General features: G+C 39.7%; 1 protein-coding gene across 4 annotated transcripts in view; it reads left to right on the forward strand.

Moving 5' to 3' along the window:
* The window catches only part of LOC128599865 (trichohyalin-like), a 123,809-nt gene that overhangs the window by 15,740 nt on the left and 80,530 nt on the right, over window positions 1-27,539 (forward strand). For all 4 annotated transcript variants that reach the window (XM_053611878.1, XM_053611880.1, XM_053611882.1 and 1 more), the window contains 2 exons: window positions 11,731-11,866; window positions 12,298-12,393. In XM_053611878.1, the coding sequence (XP_053467853.1) occupies window positions 11,731-11,866; window positions 12,298-12,393 (232 nt within the window). The remainder of the gene's footprint in view (window positions 1-11,730; window positions 11,867-12,297; window positions 12,394-27,539) is intronic.

Consider the following 27,539-nt stretch of genomic DNA (forward strand, 5'->3'; position numbering starts at 1 on the left):
CCTTTTAAAATATGTGCATTAGTCTTATTTCTCTTCCTGTTTCAACTGCAGGAAGTAAAATTCCTCCCTCTCCTCATTTTTACTACATTTGAAGGTCTCCTCGTGGAACACTTCACCTTTGGTTCTTATTAACCGTTTTTATTTTTCCCTCCACGGAAAGTTTCATGAAGTTCTCTCTCCTTCTCGACGAGCCACAGCAGCGCTAAAGCGCGCGGATAAAAAGGCTTCTCTCCTTCCTCCTACCCCCTCCACCTCCACCTCCACCCCGAGGGACAGACGAGCGCCTTCAAAGAGGAAGGTGTTGTACCGGGACGCTGCTGTGCCACGCTGCCGAGCGCGAGCCCGAGCCCGTGTGTCCCGTGGTTTACGTTCTCACAGCCGGCTCCCAGGAAGAGCCTCAGCGCCTTCAAACATCACCAAATAAATAAAAAAATAATAATACGAATAATAACCGTGGCATCAAATCATGTAAATATGAAATGTAGGCAGCATCCCTGCCACCAGCGTCAACATTAAAAGGAACAGATTGAAATGATCCCCGGCGGTGCTTTCGCTGCGCTGGGTGATGGAATTTCACTGGGGGTTTTTTTTTCCTCTTTTTTTTTTCTCCCCTCCTTTCCCATTTGTTTTGTTTATCTACAGAGTTATTTATATATTTACGATAGCTCGAGTAAGTCACAATAATGATTTATTGATGTCAGGTTCAGTTAAGCTACTCGTCAATAAATTCACTTTTATTTATATATATATATATATATATATATATATATATATATATATATATATATATAATATAATATAATATAATATAATAATAAATAAAATCATAATCTCCACCAGGGATTTCTATATTTATGCAAATTAGCACAGTAGTTTTATTTGTGCTGTGGAAATTTTTTTTTTTTTTTTTTTTTTTTATCATTATTCGAAGTTTTTTTTTTTTTTTTTTTTTAAAAAGGAATTAAACACTCCATGTTGTGCTGCTGTAGGAAGATAATCAGTGACGGGGTAGAGTGATTAAGCGGCGTTACTGTTGATTTGTTTCCCTAAATTCCAGAGTGTTTTATTTCTTTTATTCCACAGCAGTTAGCCAACAATGCAGTTTTTTATTTCTTAGAGAAAAGCATATTGTTGTTTAAAAAAAAAAAAATTATTTATCTATTTAGAGTTACATTTAATGTTGCACAGTGTCCGGAAACAAGTTAGTTCCTGTTCTTTATTACTTTGATTGATTTTTATTTTCCCTTAACAGCACATCTGGAAGTTTTTATTCCTCTTCTACCACAGCAATTTGCCAAAGATGACAATTTTAAAGTTCTTATTAAGCAATACAAAATACTTTTCATCTGTTTATAGTTAAATAAAACACGTTTCTCCTTACAGAAAACTTCACCCTATCAATGTTTACACCTGTATTTAAGCGGTTTGTGTGAAACTGTAGCCGTTACTATAGAAACGATAACGTATCAGGACGAGCGCATTCGTGTAAACCTGCACTACTGTCAGAGCCGCTGTTATAGAAAATTAATCGACACCTTCTGACCAATCAGAAACTCTAATTCAACAGTATTTGTTGTGTTGTTGGAGTAGTAATGATGATGATGATGATGATGATGATTCATTCCCAGTGCAGCAACACTGGACAAGACGTTGGACAGAGCAGACTAATGGAAATTCAACATGACAGGATGTGATGAGAATGAATGGTTGTTTAATTTCAGTAACTTTTACAGCAGGGCTGCATGTGAAAGTGAGAAATTTCACTTTCAGTAACGTCTGCTTCGTGGGCGGACAAGTGTTTCTCATTTTTATTGACTTTTACAGGTTCTGGCTTTCTGTTATTGGGGTTGCAAACAGATCAATACAGTACAGTGTGGCCAAAGTGCAGGCATGACTCTCTCTCTCTCTCTCTCTCCCTCTCTCTCTCTCTCTCTCTCTCTCTCTCTCTCTCTCTCTCTCCTCCCCCTTTTCTTTCTCTCCCCCCCCTTTTCTTTCTCTCTCTCCCCCCTTTTCTTTCTCTTTCTCTCCCCTCCTTTTCTTTCTCTCTCTCTCCCCTCCTTTTCTTTCTCTCTCTCTCCCCTCCTTTTCTTTCTCTCTCTCTCCCCTCCTTTTCTTTCTCTCTCTCTCTCCACCCCTTTTCTTTATCTCGCTCTCTCTCGCTCCCTTTTCTTTCTTTCTCTCTCTCCCCCTTTCTCTCTCTCTTTCTCTTTCCTTTCCTTCTCTCTTTCTCTCTCTCTCTCTCTCACTCTTGCTCTATCTACCTCTCTCTGTTCATTCTCTCTTTTTCTATCTCTCTCAGCTCTCTGTTCACTATTTCTCTCTCTCTGTTCACCATCTCTCTCTCTCTCAGCCCTGTCTGTTCACTATCTCTCTCTCTCTCTCTGCTCTGTCTGTGCACTATCTATCTCTCTCTCCCTCCCTCCCTCTCTCTCTCTCTCTCTCTCTCTCTCTCTGTTCACCATCTCTCTCTCTCTCTCTGTTCACCATCTCTCTCTCTCTCTCTCTCTGTTCACCATCTCTCTCTCTCTGCTCTGTCTGTTCACCATCTCTCTCTCTCTGCTCTGTCTGTTCACCATCTCTCTCTCTCTCTCTCTCTGCTCTGTCTGTTCACTCTCTCTCTCTCTCTCTCTCTCTGCTCTGTCTGTTCACTCTCTCTCTCTCTCTCTCTCTGCTCTGTCTGTTCACTCTCTCTCTCTCTCTGCTCTGTCTGTTCACTATCTCTCTCTCTCTGCTCTGTCTGTTCACCATCTCTCTCTCTCTGCTCTGTCTGTTCACTATCTCTCTCTCTCTCTGCTCTGTCTGTTCACCATCTCTCTCTCTCTGCTCTGTCTGTTCACCATCTCTCTCTCTCTCTCTCTCTGCTCTGTCTGTTCACTCTCTCTCTCTCTCTCTCTGCTCTGTCTGTTCACTCTCTCTCTCTCTCTCTCTGCTCTGTCTGTTCACCATCTCTCTCTCTCTGCTCTGTCTGTTCACTATCTCTCTCTCTCTCTCTCTCTCTGCTCTCTGTTCACTATTTCTCTCTCTCTGCTCTGTCTGTTCACTATCTCTCTCTCTCTGCCCTGTCTGTTCACTGTCTCTCTCTCTCTCTCTGTCTCTCTCTCTCTCTCTGCTCTGTCTGTGCACTATCTATCTCTCTCCCCCCCTGCTCTGTCTGTTCACCATCTCTCTCTCTCTGCTCTGTCTGTTCACTATCTCTCTCTCTCTCTCTCTCTCTCTCTCTCTCTCTCTCTGCTCTGTCTGTTCACTATCTCTCTCTCTCTCTCTCTGCTCTGTCTGTTCACCATCTCTCTCTCTCTGCTCTGTCTGTTCACTATCTCTCTCTCTCTCTGCTCTCTGTTCACTATCTCTCTCTCTCTGCTCTGTCTGTTCACCATCTCTCTCTCTCTCTCTCTCTCTGCCCTGTCTGTTCACTGTCTCTCTCTCTCTCTCTGTCTCTCTCTCTCTCTCTGCTCTGTCTGTGCACTATCTATCTCTCTCCCCCCCCTGCTCTGTCTGTTCACCATCTCTCTCTCTCTGCTCTGTCTGTTCACCATCTCTCTCTCTCTCTCTCTCTCTCTCTCTCTCTCTCTCTCTCTCTGCTCTGTCTGTTCACCATCTCTCTCTCTCTGCTCTGTCTGTTCACCATCTCTCTCTGTTCTGTCTGTTCACTATCTCTCTCTCTCTCTCTCTCTCTCTCTGCTCTGTCTGTTCACTATCTCTCTCTCTCTCGCTCTCTCTCTCTCTGTCTCTGCTATGTCTGTTCACTCTCTCAGTTCAGTTCACGGAGTGCTTTACTGGCGTGACTGTTTTAGCAATGTTGCCAAAGCAAATTAATACCGAGGTCATATATATACAATCAATCAATAATAACAAATAAAGGAATAAAAAAGCAATAATGAATAAAACAAACATTAAAGATGAATAAAATGGGTAGAGCTGCATGTCTTTGATTAAAATATATAAATACACATACATACCTTTACGTATATGAACTATTCTAATAGACATTGTTAGGATTAGATTAGATTAGAGGTGATTTGTGTTTCTTGTATAATGACGTGTGGATATGAACGTAGCTGCAGCCGTGCACTTCTTTCTTGTTACCCTAAAACCCAGAGAGGAGAAGTTTGGGACGATGGCTGTGAATTTACGGTAATATTCCTGTCTGATGCAGTTATATTTTAGACAGATCAGAGTGAAGTGTGTCTCTGTTTCTACTTCCTGTAGCTCACAGTGTTTACAGAGGCTTTGTTCTCTGAGTTTATAGATTGTAGTGCGTCTTCCTTTTTCAGTTTCTAAATTGTGATCACCCGCTCTATATTCTCTCAGGTTCTTGTTCTTCAGATGTTCAGCTAAATGGATTTTGTTTAGGGGTTAGTACCTGTTTAAATTGGTTTGGGATTTAATTTCATTTTTTCCCACTGTTCAGTATGCATGTTCTTTACAACTGTTTCAAATGTAGTCAGTCTGGATTTGGGGTGTTTCAGTGTGTGTCCGTGTGCGGGCCTGGGCATGGGTGTTTAAAGAACTGTTCTTTTCTGTCCAATGTTTACTGCACACTCATTAACGTGGTACATCGATTTAACGAGATCGTAGACTTTCCTTCCGATACCGGACTGGATGAGTTTAAACATCGGTCCTTCATGCCAGACCGACTCAAATGCCTTCTCACAGAAGGCATTTGAGGCAGAAGGCAGATTTTGCCCTTTTTGTTTTTGATGGTGGTGTTAATGAGTGTGTGTTAATGAGTGTGTGGATGTGGTGGATGGTGCAGTGTTTGGGTAAAAAGCCAGTCATGTTCCACGGTCTGTACTGTGTGTTTTTAAGGTGGTCATGGACTACGGTCTGTACTGTGTGTTTTTAAGGTGGTCGTGCACTACGGTCTGTGTTTGTAAGATGGTTGTGTGCTATGGTCTGTACTGTGTGTTTTTAAGGTGATCGTGTACTATGGTACCCCCCACCCCCCGTTAATCATTTGCGTTGCAGATGTTTGGAGTTGCACAGCAGCTGTTTTTCGCTCGTTAGTCACACGAATCAGAGCGTAGTGGCAGTGCGAGCGCAGTTACACAGAATCCGATGCAAAATAACGCCCAGTTAAGAATAAATCATTTGTGTTGGGTTTGAACTCTGACTCGATCCATACACAGATCAATGTAACGTTTATAAGAAGTTTAAAAAAGTGCTTTTATTTCAGAAGTTTAATTTGTGACAGTTGAATTACATGGCTCTATTTATTTATTTAATTATTCATTATCTAAAATGCACTTTGTCAATCAAATTAATTACATAATCAACTGAGACGTAACACAGCGGTCCTCACTTTTCAACTTAAAAATATAATTATTATTTTTATTTTACATATACTGAGTTATAAAGTTAGAATCATGAAGAATTATTAATTAATTAAGTTGAACTAGAACACTATGGTCCTCATTACTTTTTACGATTTTTTAAAATTTCATCCTTGTTATTAAAAAGATCTGACACGTACTCAGTGGCAAGTAAATAATATATTTCTAATATTAACTCACGCCACAAAGTTTTAGAATCATAAAGGTTTATTTATTTAAACTTCACACTGATGGATCACTCCAATGTATTAACACGTTTTTCCTTTCTTTAACTCCCCTGTGGACACATCTGCTTCCTGTTTTCTAGCACCAGGCGTCCATCTCTCTCTCTCTCTCGCTCTCTCTCTCTCTCTCTCTCTCTCTCTCTCTCTCTCTCTCTCACTTCTTCTCTCTCTCACTTTCTCTTTCTCTCCCTCTCTCTCTCTCTCTCTCTCTCACTCTCTCGGGTCATTTTCGTGCATGCCAGGCCGAGACGTTCTTACGTTGTGATCAAAAGTAACGGATCCTTTTGCTGTGCTGCTGAGCAATTCCCTCACCCCTGAACACACACACACACACCGCTTATCGAGGGTTTCCCAGCTGGAAAGTTTTGACGTGTGTTGTATGGTTGGAGTGACGGAGCAGCTGTCAGGCTCGTTCAGCAGCAGTCGGTGCGATGGCGCTGTGCCAGCTCGTACCATCTGCGCTCCTGACATTTCCTCCTAATTAACACGAGGGTTAATTGTTGTGGCAGACTGCGACGTCGTGTCTGACATTACCCCAGGGAGACGTGCACAAGTGGCAGAGCGGCGAGGCGGCGTGATGTGACTGCGTGGTTAATGCCACACGCTTAACAGTTGCCGAGTGGTTACGTTCGCTGCCACTTCAGTTGAGGGCGTGTCTTTTCTTTTCTTCTTTTTTTTTTTTTGATGAATTATGCCAAGCTGCTGTAATGATGTAGAAAGAATTGGGTTTTGGGAGGCACGGACCTCTGCCTGGGGGCAGCTCGGAGGGGGAATGATTTGCATGTTATTACTGCATATTCATAACTAATTGTGTTAGGCTTCACTAATAGAGCAGAGTGACAGTATGAAAAATCGCGATGGCGTTTTCACGGGCAGCGAAGCACACCATGCCCCCCCCCCCCCCCAATCTCGTTTCTCGCAACGCACGACGCTGAGCCAGCGATCATTAAGACACTTAGTTGCTAAATATAACAGGTTGTACCATCTGTCAGGGTGACGCCATGTAATTTATTAAGTGCTCTAATTTTATCTCAGAGCCATTTTTTCTACGACACTTAGCGTGGCATGTTATATCAGAGAAATTGTGTTTCCTGTTTCAACAGCGCATTAAACCACTAACGTGTGAAAATGAGCTATTTGTGCCAGTAATTGTGATGCGTTCATTTATTTGAGCCTATTTATTTACATTTTTAATTCTTATTCTTTATAAATTAAAGAAAACAAAAAAAAAACAAGAAAAGTTATTTATTTATTTATTTATTTATTTAATGTGAAGCACAAGAGGTCTGATAGCTATGTTAATTTCTATGACTTAGACTTCTATGTTAAATGTTATTTACCTGATTTCTTTATTTTCTGGTGAGCAGTGCATAGGTTTACAGGAGGGAAAGGTGAGATTTTCTCAGTATGGAGAGCTGGAACAGTCCTGCGTCAGGGTTTTAGCCGGCTTTAGCTTGTGATGTGATGTGATCGATGTGAGCATATGCATGTCATGATGAATGATTAATTGCGTATCATGTTGGCATCAGAGGCGGCATGACTGCTCACATACTGACATCTCTCTCTTGCGCGCTCTCTCTCTCACTCTCACACACACACACACACACACACACACACACACACACACACACACACACACACGCTGTACAGATGGGCTAAATGGATGCCCTGTGGGTGCAGGAGTCGATTTGCGCAACTCCCTGGGCCCCTGAACTCCACTGACTGCCTGTCAGGACTGTGTGCCGTGAAGGCGGTCTGCCCACCAAGTACAGAGATTGGACTTTTTTTACACACCAGGGTGGGACAATCTGCTCCCTGTTCCTGCTCCAAAAACTTGCTCCTTCTTCCTCCTCCCTACTCCTGCTCCCTTCCCCTGATCCTATTCCTGCTCTTTGCCCTTGCTCCCTCCTTCTGCCCCTGCAACTACCCATGCTCCTGTTCCCTAACACGGATCCTACTCCTGCTCCCTGCCCCTCCTGTACATTCTGAAAGTGGAGGAGTTTTTGAGTCCCTGAGTACAGAGACATGAGCTGTTTTTTTTTTTATTATTTTATTTAATTTTTTTTTTTTTTTTACCCAGCTTGCAACAGTCTGTCAGTGCCATATGCTGTATTTTTTCCTCCCCCTTCCCTGAGATTCAGAACGTTGTCTTTTATTGACTGAGCTCGTACATTCTTCCGTTTGAACGTAGCAGGATTTTATCCCCTGATGAAGCGCTCTGAAATACATCACTGCCCATAATTTGAAAGAATATTTAAAAGGAATTCGGCATCCCTACAAACTTACCTCTTTGTTTAACTCCTCCAGACTCTCATCTGCTTCGAGCAACACCTCCGATTCCTCAGTCCTCAGCTCCTGTTTTCTTATTTCTGATGAGTACAGCGCGTCGTCCCTCGGCACTTTCTTCGCCTCGTCACACGTTTATCTGTCTACGTGTCTGATGGCGCAGGACGACAGTCTTTGTTTTATAAAGTGGAATTTACATATTCAAATAAAGCGTGGATTAGCGTGGATTTGTTTTAGAAATTTTAGGGGTTTTTTTTTTTGCAGGCGTACGTTTAGACAGGTGTTTTTATGGGCTGTGACTGCTGATGGCACGGTGCGTGACAGCTGTCGCTAGCAGCTCGGCACATCTCGTCAGGAAGTCGGGCCTCCTGCCTGCTCTGTCAGAGAAGTTTAGGAGCGACTCGAGGGCCGCACGCTTCTCAGAACCGCGGCAGGAGATGAGGAACACGGGCTCGGCGGGTTCCTCAACCTTCAACTAGCACTCCATCGCTTCATTTTCCTCTCTCCAGCTGCCCGGCCCCGCAGGATCAGCTGTCCAAAACCTGCCAAAAAACCCCCATAAACCTCCCTGTTTATCGCCGCTGATGAGCTCCATGCCTCTTTTCTGTTTTATTGCTTCAGACTGCAGGAAAAATTCGAGACTTCTTCTAGACAAACATGAACTCCGTGAACTATATGAGGATGTTTTATACATTATACACAGACCTACACATTTTTCAATTTAACCTTGAGAATACATCATACAAATCCATAAGGATGGGCGATATGACAAAAAATCTAATATCACGATACTTGAAGACATTTCTGCAATATGCAACATTTATCACTGTAATTAATTCTGCTAGCAGATCATTATTCTAACCAAATAATAATTATACGTATTATAGGTATTAGAATATAATTGCTATTATTAGAACAAGTAAAAAATTATTTAATCAAAGGTATAAAACTTTAACATCAAGGCAGCTGCTTCTAATCATAGTTTGTAATTGTTTATATATATATATATATATATATATATATATATATAGTTTTTAAAGATTCAGAAGAACAATTACATGAAATAAGCTGCATCCAAGTAGTTTGTATTAAAAAAAAGATTAAATAAGAAAAAAATAAAAAACAGTTATTTAGGAAAAACAATTTTCCCATAAAAAGCTGCTTCCAATTAATAAATAATTTAGCTCTGAAAAGGAGAGAATAAATCTGTTCAAATGAACATTATCGACTTTAAATATTTATTTAAATACGAAATGTTTTAATTAAATATGCCACTTCTGTATAAATAAAATAAAATAAATAAATAAAGAAAGAAAGAATTCAGCCCTGAAAAGAGGGGGAAAAATGTAAAATACAAAAACATTTCGCAATTTAAACTTCGTACAAAATGTTAACATCAAATAAGTTGCTTCTAAGTTATTATAAAAAGAAATAAATGCATTATATAAGACCGAAAAGGACAAAAAACTCTTTTTTTAAAAAATCCCATTTTATAAATTTAAAGAATAGACGAAGCTGATTGTAAGCAGAGATTGTAACGATCTAACAATAATTTAACAATAAATAATTAAAATAATTAAGATGGACAAATAAAAACAGTTCTGTAAAATTAACATTTTACAATTAGTTTTAAAGATTCGCTACAGAATTTTAACATCAAATTAAAGTGGCTTTCATGCAGAATTGAGTAATTGATTTATTTATTTTTCCCATCCTACTGAAAACGAGGGTGAAAATTTATAAAAATGCGCAACAGTTTAGCATGAATTTAAAAACATTCATGTTAAATAAAAGCTGTATCCAAGCAGAGTGGGTAATTGTTGTAATAAGTAAATAAATTCTGTAACACTTAAAAGGAGGGATAAAAATCATTTGCAAAAAGTAATTTACATTTGAATGACATTTCAGCATCAAGAATGTTTGTTTGTTTTCTGCAAGCAGAGATTGTAATTATCTAACAAATAAATAATTTAACATTGAAAATAAGGAAAAATAACACACATGTAGAAAAAGTTATTTTAAAGAATTGCTATTAATAAAAAAAGATCCCCAATGTTTCAGACGGATGTATTGTAAATAGTGTGTGTAATTTATCATGATGTCAGTGGTGTTGTCACCCTGCCTTTATATTTCAGTGTGTCGTGTGTTTACGGCATGTCACAGCCCTTCTTCTAGGGGTGTGTGTGTGTGTGTGTGTGTGTGTGTGTGTGTGTGTGTGTGAGAGACACATTGCGTATGATATTGTGACAGTAACGATACAGGATGGAGGGAAAAGTTTTGGAGAACCCACACAGAATTAGCCCGAGTGAAGAACGCTCCAGCCGCTGCATCATAATTGTGGCTCTCAGCAGGAGGTTCTGAGGAGAAAAGAAAGAGAAAGGGAGGAAAAAGAAAAAAAACATCCGGAGTACACAACGCAGACTGGGAGGTTCATTAAGACGTTCTCATTAGAGGCTTATCACGTCCTGGAACCACAATTAGCCTTGAATTAGCCGTGAAAGGTGTCATTAGGGATAAAATAAAATCGCACCTGTAACAGTTTCATTCTTTCAAGGCCAGATAATGCCCCCCCCCCTTCTGTTTTTGGTATCTACAACATGTTCTTGTAATCCGAGTCCACGATCAGTAATGGTTTCATCAGATACAGAAATCTGTATTTATTTTCACCTAATGTAGACCGAAAATCATCATCATCATCATATTATTATTATTATTCTCATTCTTCTTTTTCTCTTTCTTCTTAACTGAAAAGCAATAATGAGCAAATAATGTGTTATTTTTGCTTCATAGCTACTAAAAATTCACACTTATCCTGTCAGAACAGGAAGTTCAAATTTAATTTGGGGAATTTTTAAAACATTTTTTTTAAAGCAATTGAAAAAAAATTAACACTGTTTTGCAAGTGCGGAGAATACGAGTGGGCGATATGACATTTCTATGCCCAGCGTTGTGTCTCTACGTTGAAAAATACTTTTATTTAACTTCTACAAGAATAAACAACAAAGAAAAGATGGACGATATAACATCAATTTTTATTTATTTATTACAAATGTAAAGATTAAGTAAAATAGATAAATAATAGTAATCAGCTGCCTCCATTCACATCTATTAAGTTTGTAATTGATTAAAAAAAAGCAATCACGATAGCAGCGATATCTCAGAAAAGTCTCTCGTGACATCGTTTATCACGAGCTTGATATTATATTGTCATATCACCCAGCCCTATCTTTATCTACTAAAGCTACTTTCAATGAGATTGTAAATGTTAATTAAGACAACAAAAACAAAACAAAACTGTATAGCAGTAACCGTAATCTAAGGACAGTGTATAGAGAATGTTTCGTGTCGTAAAGCAGATTTGATGATTTTCCGACGAAAACACGTCCCGAAGTGTTTATATCGTACTACAGTGATGTGCCAGTGGCTGTTGCTATAGAAAAGATAGCGTATATGAACGAGCGCGTTATAATAATATAGACGTGTGATTAATCTGAGCTGCTGTTATAGAAAATTTATCAACACCAATCAGAAGCATTCAGCATTGTTGTGGTGTAAATCAGGTCCATACGTCATGTCGTGTTTGTTTGTATGTAACGTTGATGAAAGAGGAAACTTATTCAGGACTTTTTAAGGAATATCCGTTGATGACGTACAGTCTAAAAGAAAAGGGCGTTGAAGTGCGATAAAACGATCTTATTTCTAATTAACGTGAACACTTCTTTTTCGTTTTAGCCGTTACTGCTGTGTACGCACATTTTGTTTTCTTAACTTGTGATTTCTTTGCTGAAGGTTTGGTTTGGGGGCTCGGGCGGCTGTGTTTGGGTCTTCATGCGTGTTTTTTGAGATCCGCAGTTCGTGTTTAATATTCTCCGTGGCCTTTTCCCTTGCAGGCAGAAGCCAGGCGACCTTATGAAGGCTCAGGTGGAGGATCTGCGGAATCAGCTGAAGACCAAAAACAGGATTATTCGACGTCTGGAAGAGGAAATTAAGATGCTTTTGTCCCACAGAGTCCCAGAGAAGAATGAGGTAGAGGAGCTACAGGCTGCTTTTTCGTTATCTTCTCTCCCATCTTCTAGAGGCACGCTGTAGCAACAGTGGAGGCAGTATTACTTGCCGCGTTGAGCTTTGCGTGTGTTATGTATTACACGACTCTCGCTGCATGTGACGAATCGCTAACATCGCGTGCCCCGGAGGTTCGAAGTGGTGCCCAAGCAGGCGTTTTTTTTTTTTTTTTTTTTTTTTTTTTAAAATAACTGCTTCCCACACCTCCTTATGAAGTGTCACCAAATTAAACCCCACCACTGTTTTATTGTCTGCGGCTTCTGCGTTTACAAACAGACGGTTGTGACGTTAAAACCTCACATAAACTGTGTTTTTTTCCTCAATCTAAACCTGTTCGATACGAAAAAATCATGGTTTTTGTTTTACATTTCAGAACTGTGTGTGTGTGTGTGCAGTTGCAGGGCATAAGGGTTGCAGAAGCTCTGGAGGAGGTGTGTAAAGAGGAGGTGTGTAAGCCGAGCGTGGTGCAGAAGCGAAAACACACTGAGCAGGTTAGTTTTTTTTCTCTTAAATATAAAAAAAAAATTACACCCACTCTGATGGGAGAAGTGAAAGGAAAACAATACAGATACAGTACACTGAGTATCTATCTATCTATCTATCCATTTACTCATTTATCTATCTATCTATCCATCCATCACTTGCATTATAACAGCTGGAAACAGTTGTTCCCAAACCAGCTTTTCTTACAGTTCAGATACAGTACACTGAGAATCTATCATTTTATCTGTCTGTCTGTCTGTCTATCACTTCTCTACACCACCCTGCTGTTGATTATTTTTCTATAATGCCACGACTCGGTGTGATGTATTCCTCACATCGCAAATGTTTTGCAGGCTGCTAAAAAAAAGAATAATACAACACAAAAAACACAAATATTAAATAATATAAGTATTATTTAATTGTGCGCAGAGATTTTTATTTATTTATTTATTTTTGTAGGCTATTTATTGGAGCCATGGAGTTTTTATTTTATTTAATTTATTTGATTATTTTATTAACTTTTCACTCACAGAACGAGTTTTTAAAATAACAATTGTGATTTAGGTTAGAAGTTATTGTGTTATTAATGTGTTTAATGAATTAGACCCATCCAATTCAAGCAACGAGTCGAACAGGCTGATTTCTGGAACAGCTCAATAATAACACCATTAACGAGATGAACACATTCTGGACCCTTGACCTCGCTGTGAGAACCGTGGCCTCATATAACTCCTTATTTCAGTAATTAGATCGTAGAATGAGATGATTTAGAAACCTAGCTGACACCTGATTTATAAATCATCACAGTGTGGAGTAAAATAAATCAAAGACAGACAGTACTAAGTGTTAGATGTGATGTAATAGTGAATAGGAGTTCTGCGATACCGCAGGAACAGTGCTGTAGGAATACTGTTACAGGGAATACTGGAAATATTGCCTTCTGTATACTCGGAACACTGCAGTGGGATTTAGCCTTCGCTTCATCTCTAGCGAAAGAGAGCGATGCAGCGGCGCTTTAGTCTGTCCAGCTCTCTGATCACCTTCTCATCTATACACTCTGCTCAAATGATCTTCAAAGTTCACTCCAATACCCTCAAAGATCGCTAACTGCAGTGGATTCTGGGACCTCGGAATACGACGCTGGAAAATGAGACGTGAAGGGGTGGTGGGGAATTTTGTTTTTAGGAGCTTCTCACATTTGGCGTTTTCCTTTAAAACCTTAAAGGAAGCGATCGCTTCTCTCCGGTACGCCACATGCGCGTGCACGCCACAGTTTTACAGTAAATTGCAGTTGTACTGCGATAGAAACAGGATCTGAAATTTTCTCCCCGTTGACAAATTTCTACTGATGTCTCATTTACATTTAAATGTAGTCATTTAGCTGAAGCGTATTTCAGCGGCGAGGAACCAGGACACGGGAGTAATGAGATATTGCGCTACGAGCGTGCTTAGAGCTCGGAGAAGGACACGACAGTCGCACCGAGGCTGAAGTCATTTATCCCAGAGGACCGCTCATTACTACACCGTATAGCTCACGCTTGGAATAAGTGACAGACAAAGCAGGATTGAACCTCGCGCGTATAGACGAGCGCACTGGAGTCGATTGTTTTCCTGTAACGCCATGTCCCGAAGTGTTTTATTTCACTTGTACCACGCAGACGTTCACACGGTTTCTCGAAGGGGCCTTCGCAACACCTTCATAAGCAGGATTTGTGTAAGGCTTTCATCAGAACTTGTGAGATGACGAAAGTTTATGTAAATCGTCTGCCGCAAAAGCCCCTGCGAACGTGCTGTTACTATAGAAACGGTAGCGTATTAGAACAAACGAACAAGTTAAGGCAAAGGTTTAGGGGTGGGACGATATTTTTATATATATATATATATATATATATATATATATATATATATATATATATATATATATATATATATAATTTGCCTATGCCAGAGAAATAGAAACTTGAACATTTTACAATTTTAGAGATTCAAATCTGCTTCCAGTGTTATTGTTGGTACCAAAAAACCCCAAAAACTGTGTAAAAAGTTATCGTGATACACACAATATCATGATCTGGATATTTTATCATTATATCGCCCAGCCCTACTTTGAATGATCGCTGATGTTATAGAACATGAATCTGATAAATGTTCCAGCCAATCAGAATCAACCCCATACACAGCTTTTACACTCACAGCATCTCTTTTTTAAAAAAAAAAGAAAAAAAAGTTTTTAATTCTCTTCATCAAAACGTTCATTAAAGGCGTCGAGAGGTGTTATCGTCTCTCCAACACCAAGCCGTGTCTCTAAGCAGCTTTTCCTGATGAATCAGCGTACGGCTCAGCGGTGGGCCACGTAAGCATCACCTGCGGGGTACCAACGCAATATTAAGACCTCTCTCAGCTCCCTCTAATTCTCTTTCAGCGCTCTACCTTTGACGCAGGCTGGATTTATCTGCACGTTTTTAAAGGCCAACAGATAAACATTTTAATGTTGCCTTCGGACGGTAACGAGGGCAGAAAGACCGGAATAATGGAGGTGAATAATAGCACCGCATCCTTTTTATGCATCTTCTTCTGACCTCATCAACGGCTCCTTTCACGGCCTGTTCTAATACGATGCGCAGAGAAATAAGTGCTCATATCAGGCACGTCGTATCACTAGTGTCGTAGCAGGGAACGAACCTGACATCCTGAAAGAAACTCTTAACAGACGACGGTTGAAAACGTGGCGCGATGACGTTTATTCCGATTGAGGGAAATCTCAAGATGTCATCGTCTTAAGTGAAGGTAAACAGTTGGGGGAAAAGTCGGAGGTGTGTCAATACAGTATATTGGATCTGTGCATTACAAACCACTCCAACTGGAGGACACGGTATAGTGTGATACAATAACAAAACAACTTCGTGTGTGTTTTCATTCACTTACATATAATATGATATAATAAAGGTTCTACATAGACCTCTAATGTTAGCTTGATAATTGACCCGCTGGCTAGCTAACTGCTAGTAAACTGGCTCTCACGATTACATTTCAGCGTCCTTCCTTCTCAAATTAACTTTCCTTCTCAAATCCGAATATGGCGTTACCATGACAACCACCAATATCCATCATCACTAACATTAGCCATGTTAGTTACAGTAGCGGTGCCTGCTAGCTTAGCCTGAATGGGCTAAAACTTTACAGATACAACTAATTATGGATGTGGTTGGATTAAATTTTTTTTTTTTTTAATGACATCACTAACTGTGCTCGTATATAACTCCGCCCACACATGCAGCAGCAGTAGATAGTCCTAAATGTTCCGAATGGGAAAATGTGAATTTTTCACAAATCTCAATATGTGCTAAAACATACATAAAAATAAGAAATAAGTAAATCAGTTATATTTCAAATAAAATAGTTGATGTATTTTAAATAAAAGAATAAAATAAAAATAGTATATTAAATAATATATTTATTACAATACAATTAATACCATTAAAATTTATTTATTTATTTATTATTTAATTAGGTTTAGCATGAAACAAAAGCAAGGATCAAGCCAGTTAAAAATTTTTTTCGTCTCCCAGAGAGCTCATGTCTGGCAGGTAAAATATAAAAGTTTTGTTTTCTTCCTGCTTAATTTTTTTTCCCATAATATTCCACTTGTAGTGTCTCCGCCTAGAGTTCTGGCCCTGTGGTATTTCGTGCGACTTTGCGCCCCGACTCGTAGCCGAATGTTGCACCAGATTTGCCTCATCTGTTAATACGAACAGGGTCAACACATTGAATGGATGGGTTTTATTCCCTATGTGCACCTGAATGCCAACAGAACTTTAAAAATGCATTAAAAACAAATTTGAGTGCCACGAGGTTCAAACCAATCGCATGCCTCCTCTCGGCGGCGATCCCTCGAGGTCCTCACGCATTTTATGACGCCACGGCTTTCAGTGCGGGGAAAAGGTGATATTTCCCTAACATGTTATAAAAAATTAAAGCCGAGCCAAAACAAACAAGCCGGCCAGCCTGGACCCGAGATCACGTCGTCGGGCGAATTGTCCAAATTAATCAGGAACGTATTGATCGGGAAGCGGTGGCGCTGCCACGTGTCTGCATATTAATATGAAAAGGCCCGTGTCGTCCCCCGTGTTTAATTTCTTTATATATCTTCATAATTGATTAATGTTCCTTTGTGAAGAAGAGATGAATAATTTATAAGTCCAATAGCCTTCGGCTAATGAGAAAATGCTTAATTTCTGAGCGTTTTTCGGCCGTGTTTTATGAGAATCACGTTCACTCGATAACGGTGACGTATTAAACGTATTCGCGGTAGCCGAGACCCGAGACGGCGCCCGGATAATTACGCTAAAATGGAATAATGATAATGAAAGATTGAGGAGATCCTGTTGAGAGAAAGAACCTGATTGTTAGCATCTGTTGTACTGAATTGATGAATGTGTGCTAATTTCAACCCCCCCCCCATATCAGTCTAGCTCGTTGAGCCTTATTGAAAACGTGCCAGCAACAAAGCGACGCAAATTGAATAAACAGCACTTATCCTTAACAGGGAGCGTAATTAAATATGCAAATAACCGCAATAATATCGTTAACCTTGGCAACGCGTCAGGGACTCTCGAACGCGCTCACGTGTCAGGATCAACGCCTGGAAGTTTGCCAACATGTTGTCGCACGTCTGTTTCTTGCTTTTATTCCCACATTTAAATGAACTCGTAATACCACTAATGAATCCCTTTTGTGCGCAGTGTGTGTACCTCGTAATCATAACGAGGCGCGAATATCATTACACTCCAACGTCATCAGGTGGTCCACGTCTGTTTGTTTGTTTATTTATTTATTTATGGTAATTCCAGGCTGTCGCGACGTCCTCCGAGAGATGCCACTCACCCGCTAATTAATCCATAATGTGGCCTATTGGGACTCTTTTTCAAGCTTGTCACGGTTCCAGCTTTTCTCTTGGCACCGCCACCTCGCGCTCTTCTCTTCACTTCAGTCCGTCGCTCTTTTCCCGGCAGGATGTTGAGAGCGGGACGCAGATGCCCTCTTCAGAAGAGACGCTCTTGTTTTTTCGCTAAGAGCGCTCTCTAATCTGGGCAACAGCGAGAGCTAATTTGTATTTGCATCTAAATAGACGCCGTAATTTTCATCAAGCTGGAAGATGATTGAGCCACCAGGGGCAGCGATTGAAGGAATATATTTATCTTATTAGCAAGCGCTCGTTAGATGCTGTTTGTTGAAACCTTTTTCTTTTTTATAACACTGAAAAGAAGAATTAAAATTTTATTAGTTCTAAAATTTAATAAATAATAAATAACAAATCCAAAGCTGAATGCTGGAAAGTTTGCAACATAGATGGAATAATGAGTTTATATATATATATTTATATATATATATATATAATATAATATAATATATTAAGTACAGGGTTGGGAGGGTTACTTTAAAAATGTATTCCGTTACAGTTAAATTACTTCATAAAAAATGTAATCAATAACGTAATCTATTTATCACAATATGAAAGCAATGTAATTACTTATTTTTGGATTTCTTCAAGGTCACGTATGTAAATATAAAGAAAAAATGTATGTAAAGTCAAGAAAAAAGCAATATGATCTAAAATACTTTTAATTAAAGCTTATTTTAAAGCTAAAAAAAACATGTTCACTGTTTGGATTTGTTTTAATAAAATAAATAAATAAATAAATAAATAAATAAATAAAAGATCACTGTTCCTGATGCGGGTAACATTACATCACAAAAGTTAGGGTTTTCCAAAAAGAGGACTCCTTTTTTTTTTCCTTTTCTTTTTTTCCCCCCCGTTTCTTAATAGCATTCAAAACGGTGTTACTATGAATGCAGATTTTAATACACTGAACAAGACATACTATTAGCATCACATTTTATACACACACACACACACATTTCAATATACATCTCAATACATATCAGTGTTGTTTTTCTGCCTATTAACTACCCAGTATCATTTTTTTGTGCAGTTTAATGTTTTTATCTTTATTTATACTACAGTACTGTTGAATTCTGGGTTTTGATTGGTCAGAAGTAGGGGTGGGGATGGGGTGATGAGATTAACAAAAATAATTTCCTGATTCTTGAAGACTGAGATTTCAACGAGCCACAATGAATCACCAAAAGTTCTGTGGTGCTGTTATTTGATGTCTAATTTTTATATATATATATATATATATATAAATTAATATAATAATATAATTAATAATATAATATAAATTATAATAATAATATAATACTATAATATATAATCATTATATTATATAATATAAATTATTATATATATTAGTCAAGAATTTTTTTTGGTAAAAATTAAATACAAAAGTTTAACATCAAATCAGCTGCTTGTCAGTTTGTAATTAAATTAAATCATGGTATCTGTGACTACGTAGAAAAGTCTATTATGATAATTATAATTATATTTGATTATAATTTACCATGATATTGATATGTCGTATAGTAGCAGCAGTTTAGATGGTTTCTATAGTAACAGCTCGTTTAAAGGGATTTGTATCCCTTATGGAAGATGCTTCATAAACGGCTAAAAAAAAAAAATTGTCATCGTTGATATGGTCATTTTGTTTTTCTTAGTTTTTTTTTTTTTTTTTTTTTTTAAACATTTATGGAAGGAGTCTCCAGTGTCGGGTCTTTTGCCGATCTGAAGCACAATGTTTAATGTTATTACACAGGAGTGAAAATGCTAAGCAGCAAAAACAAACAAACAAAACGTTTGCGGAAAGTTGTTAGGTCGTATTAGTAGAGGTAAGCAGGTTTAAAAAAACAATCATGTTAAAAAAACATAACAGTATGATTAAGTGACTGCTTTTGAGCGCCATTCTCTCAGAGAGAGAGAGAGAGAGAGAGAGAGCGAGAGAGAGAGAGAGTGCACCGCCATGGTGCCATCTCACTCAGATCTTGAGGAGGTTGCAATATTTTAATCCCATTTCTGCCGTGTCGCCTTCGCTCCTGGCCACTTTGCATAAGAAGTGTCCATTACGTTCACTAATGGCAACGTGAGCTTGGAACCGGGCTGGAGGTCCACGCATTAGAGACTAAAAAGCACACCAACACGGCCTAATGGGAGCGCATCGCCATGAAACGATAATTCATCAGATTTGCTGATTCGTCAATCCTGCGCCATCGTCTGATTGTGTGCATAAAATGATCTGGCCTCTAATTACAATCCATCTCATCCGAATTGCAAATGGAGGTGTCTGGCTTAAGTAAAGGGAAAAACAGATTAACTTTGGATTTTGTCGTAGGACAGGAAGAGAAAGATGAAATAGCGTTCGAAGGCATCGCATTAGTCTAAGTGATTTACTTTAAAAGTGATCCCAGTGTCTCAGAGGAAACTTACTTTAATCACGCTTTGATTTGAACCTGTAAAGGAGCGCTACGTCGGTTTAGCAACTCGGTTAGACCAATCAACGTTATTTAGTGTTGAAGTGAAGCAGGAACTCTCCAAGAAGCCAAGAACTGTGAATCCAGAAACTAAAATCAGAACCCAAAATTCCCACGTTTAGTCTTGGGTTCTTGAAAAGGTTCCTACAGTGGGAATAATGTGCAAGTTCCTGAAAATGGTGGAAACCTGTGATGAAAATGCACTCATTTCTGGGTTCCAGAGAAGGTTCCAGTGGTGCAAACATGCCAGTTTTGCATTTCTTGATACGGTTTGAAGAATAAAAATTTCACCCTCTGTCTGAGTTCCGCAAGAAGGTTCCTGTGGTGGAAACGCACCTGGAGCTTCTGCGCTCCTGAGTCTGTGGGTTCTTGAAAAGGTCACTACGTTGGAAATAATATGGAAGTTCCTGAAAATGGTGGAAACTTGCAATCCAAAGCTCATCTGTTGTAAGTTCCTGTGATGGAAATGGATGCGCTCATTCCTGGATTCCTGAAAAAGCTTTCTGGGGTAGATATTTTGGGTTCCTGAGAAGGCGCCACTGGTGGAAATGTGCCAGTTTTGCGTTTCTGGGTTCTACGGTGGAAATGTACCTGCTGTGTAAGCTCCTGGAAAAAGATGGAAGCCTGACAAAACAAAAACAAATACTTTTTATCATCTCTGCAGCTGGAAAAGGCGTGACTGTTCCACAGAGAAGCCGGTGTTATTCCTTACATGTGATTAAACCAGTCCTGCGTTATGGAATGTTTTGAGATTCGGGGAGTTTGGAAGAGATGAAAGATGGGATACGGTAAAAAGAAAACACGTATGTCTCTATGCGTCTCTCGTGTGTTATTTTTGAAGATTGACAAGAGAAAGTCTTCAGCGTGTGCGCGTTCCAGGAAACGTGGCGTTAAAGCATGAGACATGGCATACATCAAAACCTCATCATGTCGCACATGTACTCCAAATCAGGCTGGAATGAATATTAATGAGGGAGGAAATGATCCCTGGGAAATGTAGCTTAGTGTCGGATCTTAGCCTTTGCACCAATGGTGGCACCGAAGGGAGGAGGAGGAGGAGGATGAAGAGTAGGAATTCCCAACCTCACGTTTTTGGTTTATCTATCTCACTAGTAGCGTTTTTTTTTGTCAATCAGATAAGCCACGCCCTCTGTTTCATGGTGACAACCCAACATGTGATTTAAATCGAATGCCATTGGGGGTATTTTTTTAATCTTTTTTTTTTTCCCCCCTAAAAATGGTTCCAATTAAAATGTAAATTGCCCAACGTATGCTTTTCTCTTTTTAATGAAAATAACGGTTGATTAAACCAGAAGAATCTGCAAGAACATGCTTCATGATCACTGCTTTACACAGTCGACTCGTCCAGGTTTTCAGGATTGACTAATTATTTAAAAAAAAATAAAAAAAAAAGATATGACTATACTAATTGGCCTTGATATGTTTACATCTAGCTTTAATTAACTCCAAATTCCATTCACGGGCTTCTATATCGCATCGACAAACGCGTATTGATTTATCCGATTCTGGGTTTATCTTGTCTTTTGTACATAAAATTCACATCTGCTGTTCAAATGGGGAAACGGTGGCATCGATTTCCTTAACTTGAGCCCAAACGCTAAAGATTTTCGGATAAGCTTTCTCATTACTTAAGCCAAAATCAATAAGGGAGAGCATGTTTTAATGAACGAGCAGTTTGAACAGCATGCTGCAGATACGCGCCCCGCTTCATCCACTGCTCTGCCAATCGATCATCAAGGTTGCTTAAGTGAGCTCCAATTGGTTGACATTGTGGTTTTCTTTTTGTGTTATAACTCTCAGCTCGGGAAAAGGAGGAGGGGGGTGTCGAAAGAGCCGCAGGAGAAAATCCGGAAAAGGTCTCGGACGGAAAACGTTTCGGTGTTGTTTTAAAAAAAAAATTATTATTACTTCTCACAAACCAGTCAACAACTTTCTTGACAAGGCTTCTTGAATAGAAACTTCACCTGCTGAGTTCGCTATTTAGGTTCCTGTTGTGGAAACGCACCTGAAGTTTCTGTGATCCTCAGTTTATGGGCTCTTGAAAAGGTTCCTACATTTGTAAATAATGTGCAAGAATTCATTTGTTATAAGTTTCTAACTTCTTAAAAAGTTACCTCTGATAGAATTGCACTCGTTCCTGCAAGCTTTCTGTGGTAGATATCCTGGGTTCCTGAGAAGGTACCTATGGTGGAAACATGGCAGTCTCTGGATTCTTGAAAAAGTACCTCGCGTGAAAATGCACCTACTGCGTGAGTTCCTGAAGAAGGTTCCTTCGGTAGAAACCAAACCGCAAGAAGTGTAAACTATTCTTCTTCTGGAAACTTAGTTGCAGCTTTACGTCTGACCGTTACAAAGCGCTGACACTGGAGACTCCTTCCATAAATGTCTCTTAATAGAAAATGTCACCATATTAACAATTGCACACAATTTTTTTTTTATTCTGTTTTTAAATTTTTTTATTAATACGTTTCACAAACCAGTCAAACGCCGATGAATGCAATAAAGAAGTCACTTTTTAAATACGTCAGAAAGAATGTATTCTCCGTTTGTGTTAACTACGAAATGTTTTGATTGTACATGTGACGAGTCTTTTCTTTCTTTTCTTTTTTTTAATCTATCCTACCTGTATTAGCTCATTAAGAGTTCCAGCTAGTAACTTCTACTACGTGACGGTGGACGTGTTTGAGATGACCTACAGCAAGTCCGTGTAATCAACTCACGACTACACACACACTTGAGCCTCACTAACCATCTCCTAAAATCTCCTCATTTGTACAGATCTCAATTTATAGCACAAGGGGGGTGGTGGTGGGGGGGTGGATCAACGATAAAAGGTAAGAGCCACTCTGACAGCTTCCTCGTGTTTAAGAGGCTTTTTCATGAATATGGAAAAGCTCTGCAAGTTTCACGGCAGGGAAGAGGGGAGGGGGAAAAAAAGGAAAAAAGAATCAAAGCCTTTTGTTGTATGTCCTTTTCTCGTGTAAAGTTTGCTTTAAATGTCATCCATTAGCATATGAACTTTTAAATGAGCTTGTTTGCTCAGTGATCCCGGCATGTAAATACAGATATTGAATGCGTGCGTTCGAGTTATCGGGGCTCCGCCGATGAGACCGAAGGCCTCGCCGGCTGTAATTAAAGCACAGCGAGGGATATCCCTCCTGTCTAAACACTCCTTTTGTATCTTTTTTTAACTTTTTTTTATTTTTTATAAAGCATGCCCGGTTCTGGAGCTGCACCTTCCACCTGAATATCCGACACTCTGAATGGAAATGATCCGCGTCGTCTTGATTTAGGCGGTCTTGATTGACAAGCATCACTCCCTATATAAAACTCTTCATGCATTATTCACATGCTCACCTTTCCCTGTTGTGGAGTGTGTGTGTTTTTTTTTCCTTTCTTTTTTTTTCTTCTTCTTTGCCCCCCCCCCCCCCCCCCCCCACACACACACACCATCACCACCACCACCACCCAATCTGGCATTCAGGCCGGGCACTGATTAGAGATGAAGAGACAGGATTTCTGGGTTGCTTACAGTCGGACATTAGCATAGAAAGTAAATAAAGTCGTTATTTACAGCTCGGAAACATGAACTGTGGAATTTATTTATTTATTTTTTTTAATGATTTTGAAGATTCTAGTCTCCTTAAAGTCTAAATCTCAATTCATATCTAAGCTAACGTGATCTTGAGTGTGTACGATGTCATGCAAAATGCACCGTGGAAGTTGACATCTTTCGCCTCGTCTTTATTTATTTATTTATTTATTTATTTATTTATTTATATTACTATTATTTTTTTTATTCCCAATGTGTATCTCGGGTAATTAACTGATCACCGACGCACGGCGACGTTTGAATGTACAGAACAGTGCATAAAGTCGTACGTAGTACGAAGCTCAGGCACAGAGACGGACCCTGAACTCCCGACTTATCAAATTAAATATCTGATTATTTCTCCCCTCGTTTCTCTCTCGCTCAGTCACTCCTTTAGAGAGAGAGAAACAGAGAGCAGTGGAAAGAGGGAAGGAAATGACATTACGTTACCCGTACCTTCACTATATAAAAATGATTTAATGTGCACTCTGCTCTCGGCATCATTGACTCTCGCTCCGGTGCAGCATACATCGCCATTTTTATTCTTTTTTTTTCCCTTCTGGAAGTGTTCGAAATAAAGGTGGGGGGGATGGGGGGATTGGGGGGTTGGAACAGCCCTACGATTACCTGCAGGACGAAGGGGATTATTTTGAGATCTCGACGTGGCTCAGACTCGCATGATAAACACAACATCTGATCAAATGCTACAGTGGCATAATCGTGTTTGTTGTAGCACCGAATTCTTTAACCTTTGCGTGACCCGGCGGAATGCCAGCACGCCAGTCAGAAAGCCTAATTGAATCTCCTTCGTGGGCTTCCAGAGTTATGGAAAAAAATGAAATTGACGGTGAAGTATGTTTGTATTTCCAAAGCTATGAATTGTCTTTCTTGCTACCTAAAGACATGGATATCTGAGGCGGGGGGGATGTTTAAATACGCCCTTGTTTAGGCCCCTGGTTAGGATTTTTTTTTAAATTTACCATAATCGGATGCTTACTCCTTAGACGAATATGTACCGTGTTATTAATATCCACCGATAATTAAGAGCGACTGTGGTTTTATTTATTTATCTATTTATTTATTTATTTTCTCAACTGCATACTTTCACATCTACAGCACATGTTCAAGGTGGAAACGAAGCGTAGGGCGAGAAAGACGCGAGCAAAAAGGCGCTCAAGATGGCCGCTCGTCCTCGGATCAGAGCAGGATTCTGAAAGATGCATTCAACATCCGTAACATCGCGACCGAATTTCTCAAGAAGCGGCGGGGAAAACGATACCGGTTCCATAAACGTGAGCGGAAGTGAAGTGTGTTACACGCGGTGCCGCTCTGTTAAAATTTCCAGATTCATGTTTAAATTTGTTTCTCACATTTTTTTGTGGTCATGTGACGATCAGGAGCCGATGTCATGTGATGTCTTTTTTTTTTAATTTTTACTGTTTCAGTTTATACACCAGCCTCAAAAGCAGAGAAAATATTCGCTCATCGTTACACACGGCGCTTTTGAATTCTGGATTCTGATTGGTCAGAAGGTGTTGATTCATTTTCGACCACAGCAGCTCTGACTGTAATGCACCTGCAAATCGCAGGGTTATTCATAATTAATGCGCTCTTGCTAACACGTAACCGTTCCTATAGCAACAGCTCGTTCACAGGGACGTAAACGGATTTGAAAAATCGTTGTCGTGAAATTTTAGTGTAGTGTAGAGAGACGTGAGGGTTTTTTTGTTGTCCCCTCCCCCAACATTTAATCTGAAAGTGAAGTTCATCTTCAGGATGGAGGAGTTTACGCTTTTTGCGGTTTCTTAGTAACAGGACACGCTGCGATTTTTAGTCTCGTTAACTTCAAGAGAAAATAGGAAGGAATGTAAAGCTGCCATAACGTAAGTGAGAACAGGAACTATCCTGTTTCATGGATAAAAATCTTAAAGTAAATTAGTAAATAAAAGATACGAATCGTTGTCAGGTCAATGTGGTATAACGGGGATAAAACGCTTCAGGACGTGCTGTTGTAGTAAAAGAATAACAGGAATCCACTTCAGGGTGGTAAGAGTAACTCCGGCACTGAGTGTTTTCCTTCAGCAGCATGGCGTAAGTGTGAGGAACGTTAGTTCGACCTAAATTGAGAAATGAAATAAAAACTGTAATGTATTTTTTTTTCCGGTGTTATCGAGCCTTGAGTCACAATGAGTGTTGTGTGTTTGTTGTTGTTGTGTTTTTTTGGTCACGGTCGAAAAGCTTGGCACTATTTATTTATTTATTTCTTTCTGCTCGGCTGTCAAGGACGAACACACGACTGTTTGTCTGAATTATGGAAACAATAATGGTGTGTGTAATAAAACTGCTAATGGTCTTTAATTGGGATTGATCTGCAGCTTAATGACCATTAGCACTGTCTGACACTGACATTATGACTGCCTCCTCCTCCTCGCTGTGTGTGTGTGTGTGTGTGTGTGTGTGTGTGAGAGAGAGAGAGAGAGAGAACGAGCGAGCAACAGAGCAACAGGGGCAAGACCGTAGTAAATAGTGAATTGTGAGACGCAGCCAGGCTTGTAGAAAATAACTGTTTGAGGAATGGCGCACAACGCCAGAGCTGTAATTTTGACAGGTGGCAAGGTGTGTCGTGGCACGCGGCCGCCTCATCTCTCCTCCACGCTGATGAATGACTCTAATTAAGGGGTGAAATCAAGCGTGTGAATACGGGGGAGCGCTTTAGCTCTCGCCGTTTGGGGTTTTTTCCTCTTCCTGCCTCTGCACTCATCCATCCAAATATCAGCACTCTTTCCTTCCTTACTCCCCTTCTTCCCGGCTGACTGGAGTTCCTCACTCTCTGGCGTGGATTTTTCACACTCGGGTCTTCGTGTGTGTGTGTGTTTGTGTGTGTGTGTGTGTGTGTGTGTGTGTGTGTGTTCACACATCCTTTACGTTTACTGCATCACCAGCACTGCATTTTATCCATAATTGTCTCTTCGTGTCACCTTCACATGTCTCTCTCTTTCTCTCTGACCTTCATCACTTTCACTCTTTTTTTCCTTTTCTTTGTTTGTTCTCTTATCAGTTTGGAATTAAACACTCGTGCTGTGTTTTGCTGTTACAGGAAAATAATCAACGACTAAATCTGATTATTTTCCTGTAACATGTGACTGACGATCCAAAAAAAAAAGTTCTTGGAACAGCTCATGATTTGTTGTTAATAAATTATATTTTTAAATGAAATAGAGTACCACATTGTTTATTTATTTATTTATTTATTTTTTGTTGCATTTAATGTTGTTCTTGAACCAGGTTAGTTCCTGTTCTCACTTATATTATAGCAACTGTAAACAGTCGTTTCCTCACCGTTTTTTTTCCTTCTTTTTTTTGGGCTAAAATCAAATAAGTTCATCTTTTTAAATTCATGAATAACCTTGTGCCATCTCTCTCTCTCTCTCTCTCTCTCTCACTCTCTCTCTCTCTCTCTCTTTCTCTCTCGAAATTAATAAGATATAAAAATAAGGTTGATTCTCTGAAGCGCTCGCTCTCTCTCTCTCTCTCTCTCTCTCTCTCTCTCTCTCTCTCTCTCTCTCTCTCTCTCTTCCTCTCCTGGCAAAGCTTAAATTCTGAATCCGCTAGTCTCCACACACACACAAGGGAAGAGAGCCACCAGCTGGAGTTTTGCCGCATGTGGTGCCACAGCGTCAGTCAGAGAGACGCTTCACCTCCGTCTCCTCTAACGGTTTCTGCGTGTTCAGAATGAATAATTCACGTCTCCAATCAGCACCGAGGCGCTCGCTCATTTAAAGGACACATGAAAAATTCACAGCTCACCCGCGTCCTCTCTAATTTCTCTAATTGTTATCCGGCTCAAGAGCTCGGGGTTTTAAGTCAGAATTTAAAAACGCACCCTGTTTATGCTAATTCCGTCCCCGAGAGTCGCGTTGCTCTTCATTTGCTCGTGCTCCCCTTCTGATTTACGTCTCTGTGTCTCTCCGTGTGTGTGTGCGTGTGTGCGTGTGTGCGCGCTTGTCTTGCTAGGCTAATATTTATAGCGCTGTGTTAGGCACGCAGGACTGAGGAATTAGTTTGTTGATGACTGCTCTATATCACAAATCATGCACACATTACAGGGCTGCTAAC

This window comes from Ictalurus furcatus, chromosome 23 (genome assembly GCF_023375685.1).
Source record: "Ictalurus furcatus strain D&B chromosome 23, Billie_1.0, whole genome shotgun sequence".
NCBI lineage: Eukaryota > Metazoa > Chordata > Actinopteri > Siluriformes > Ictaluridae > Ictalurus > Ictalurus furcatus.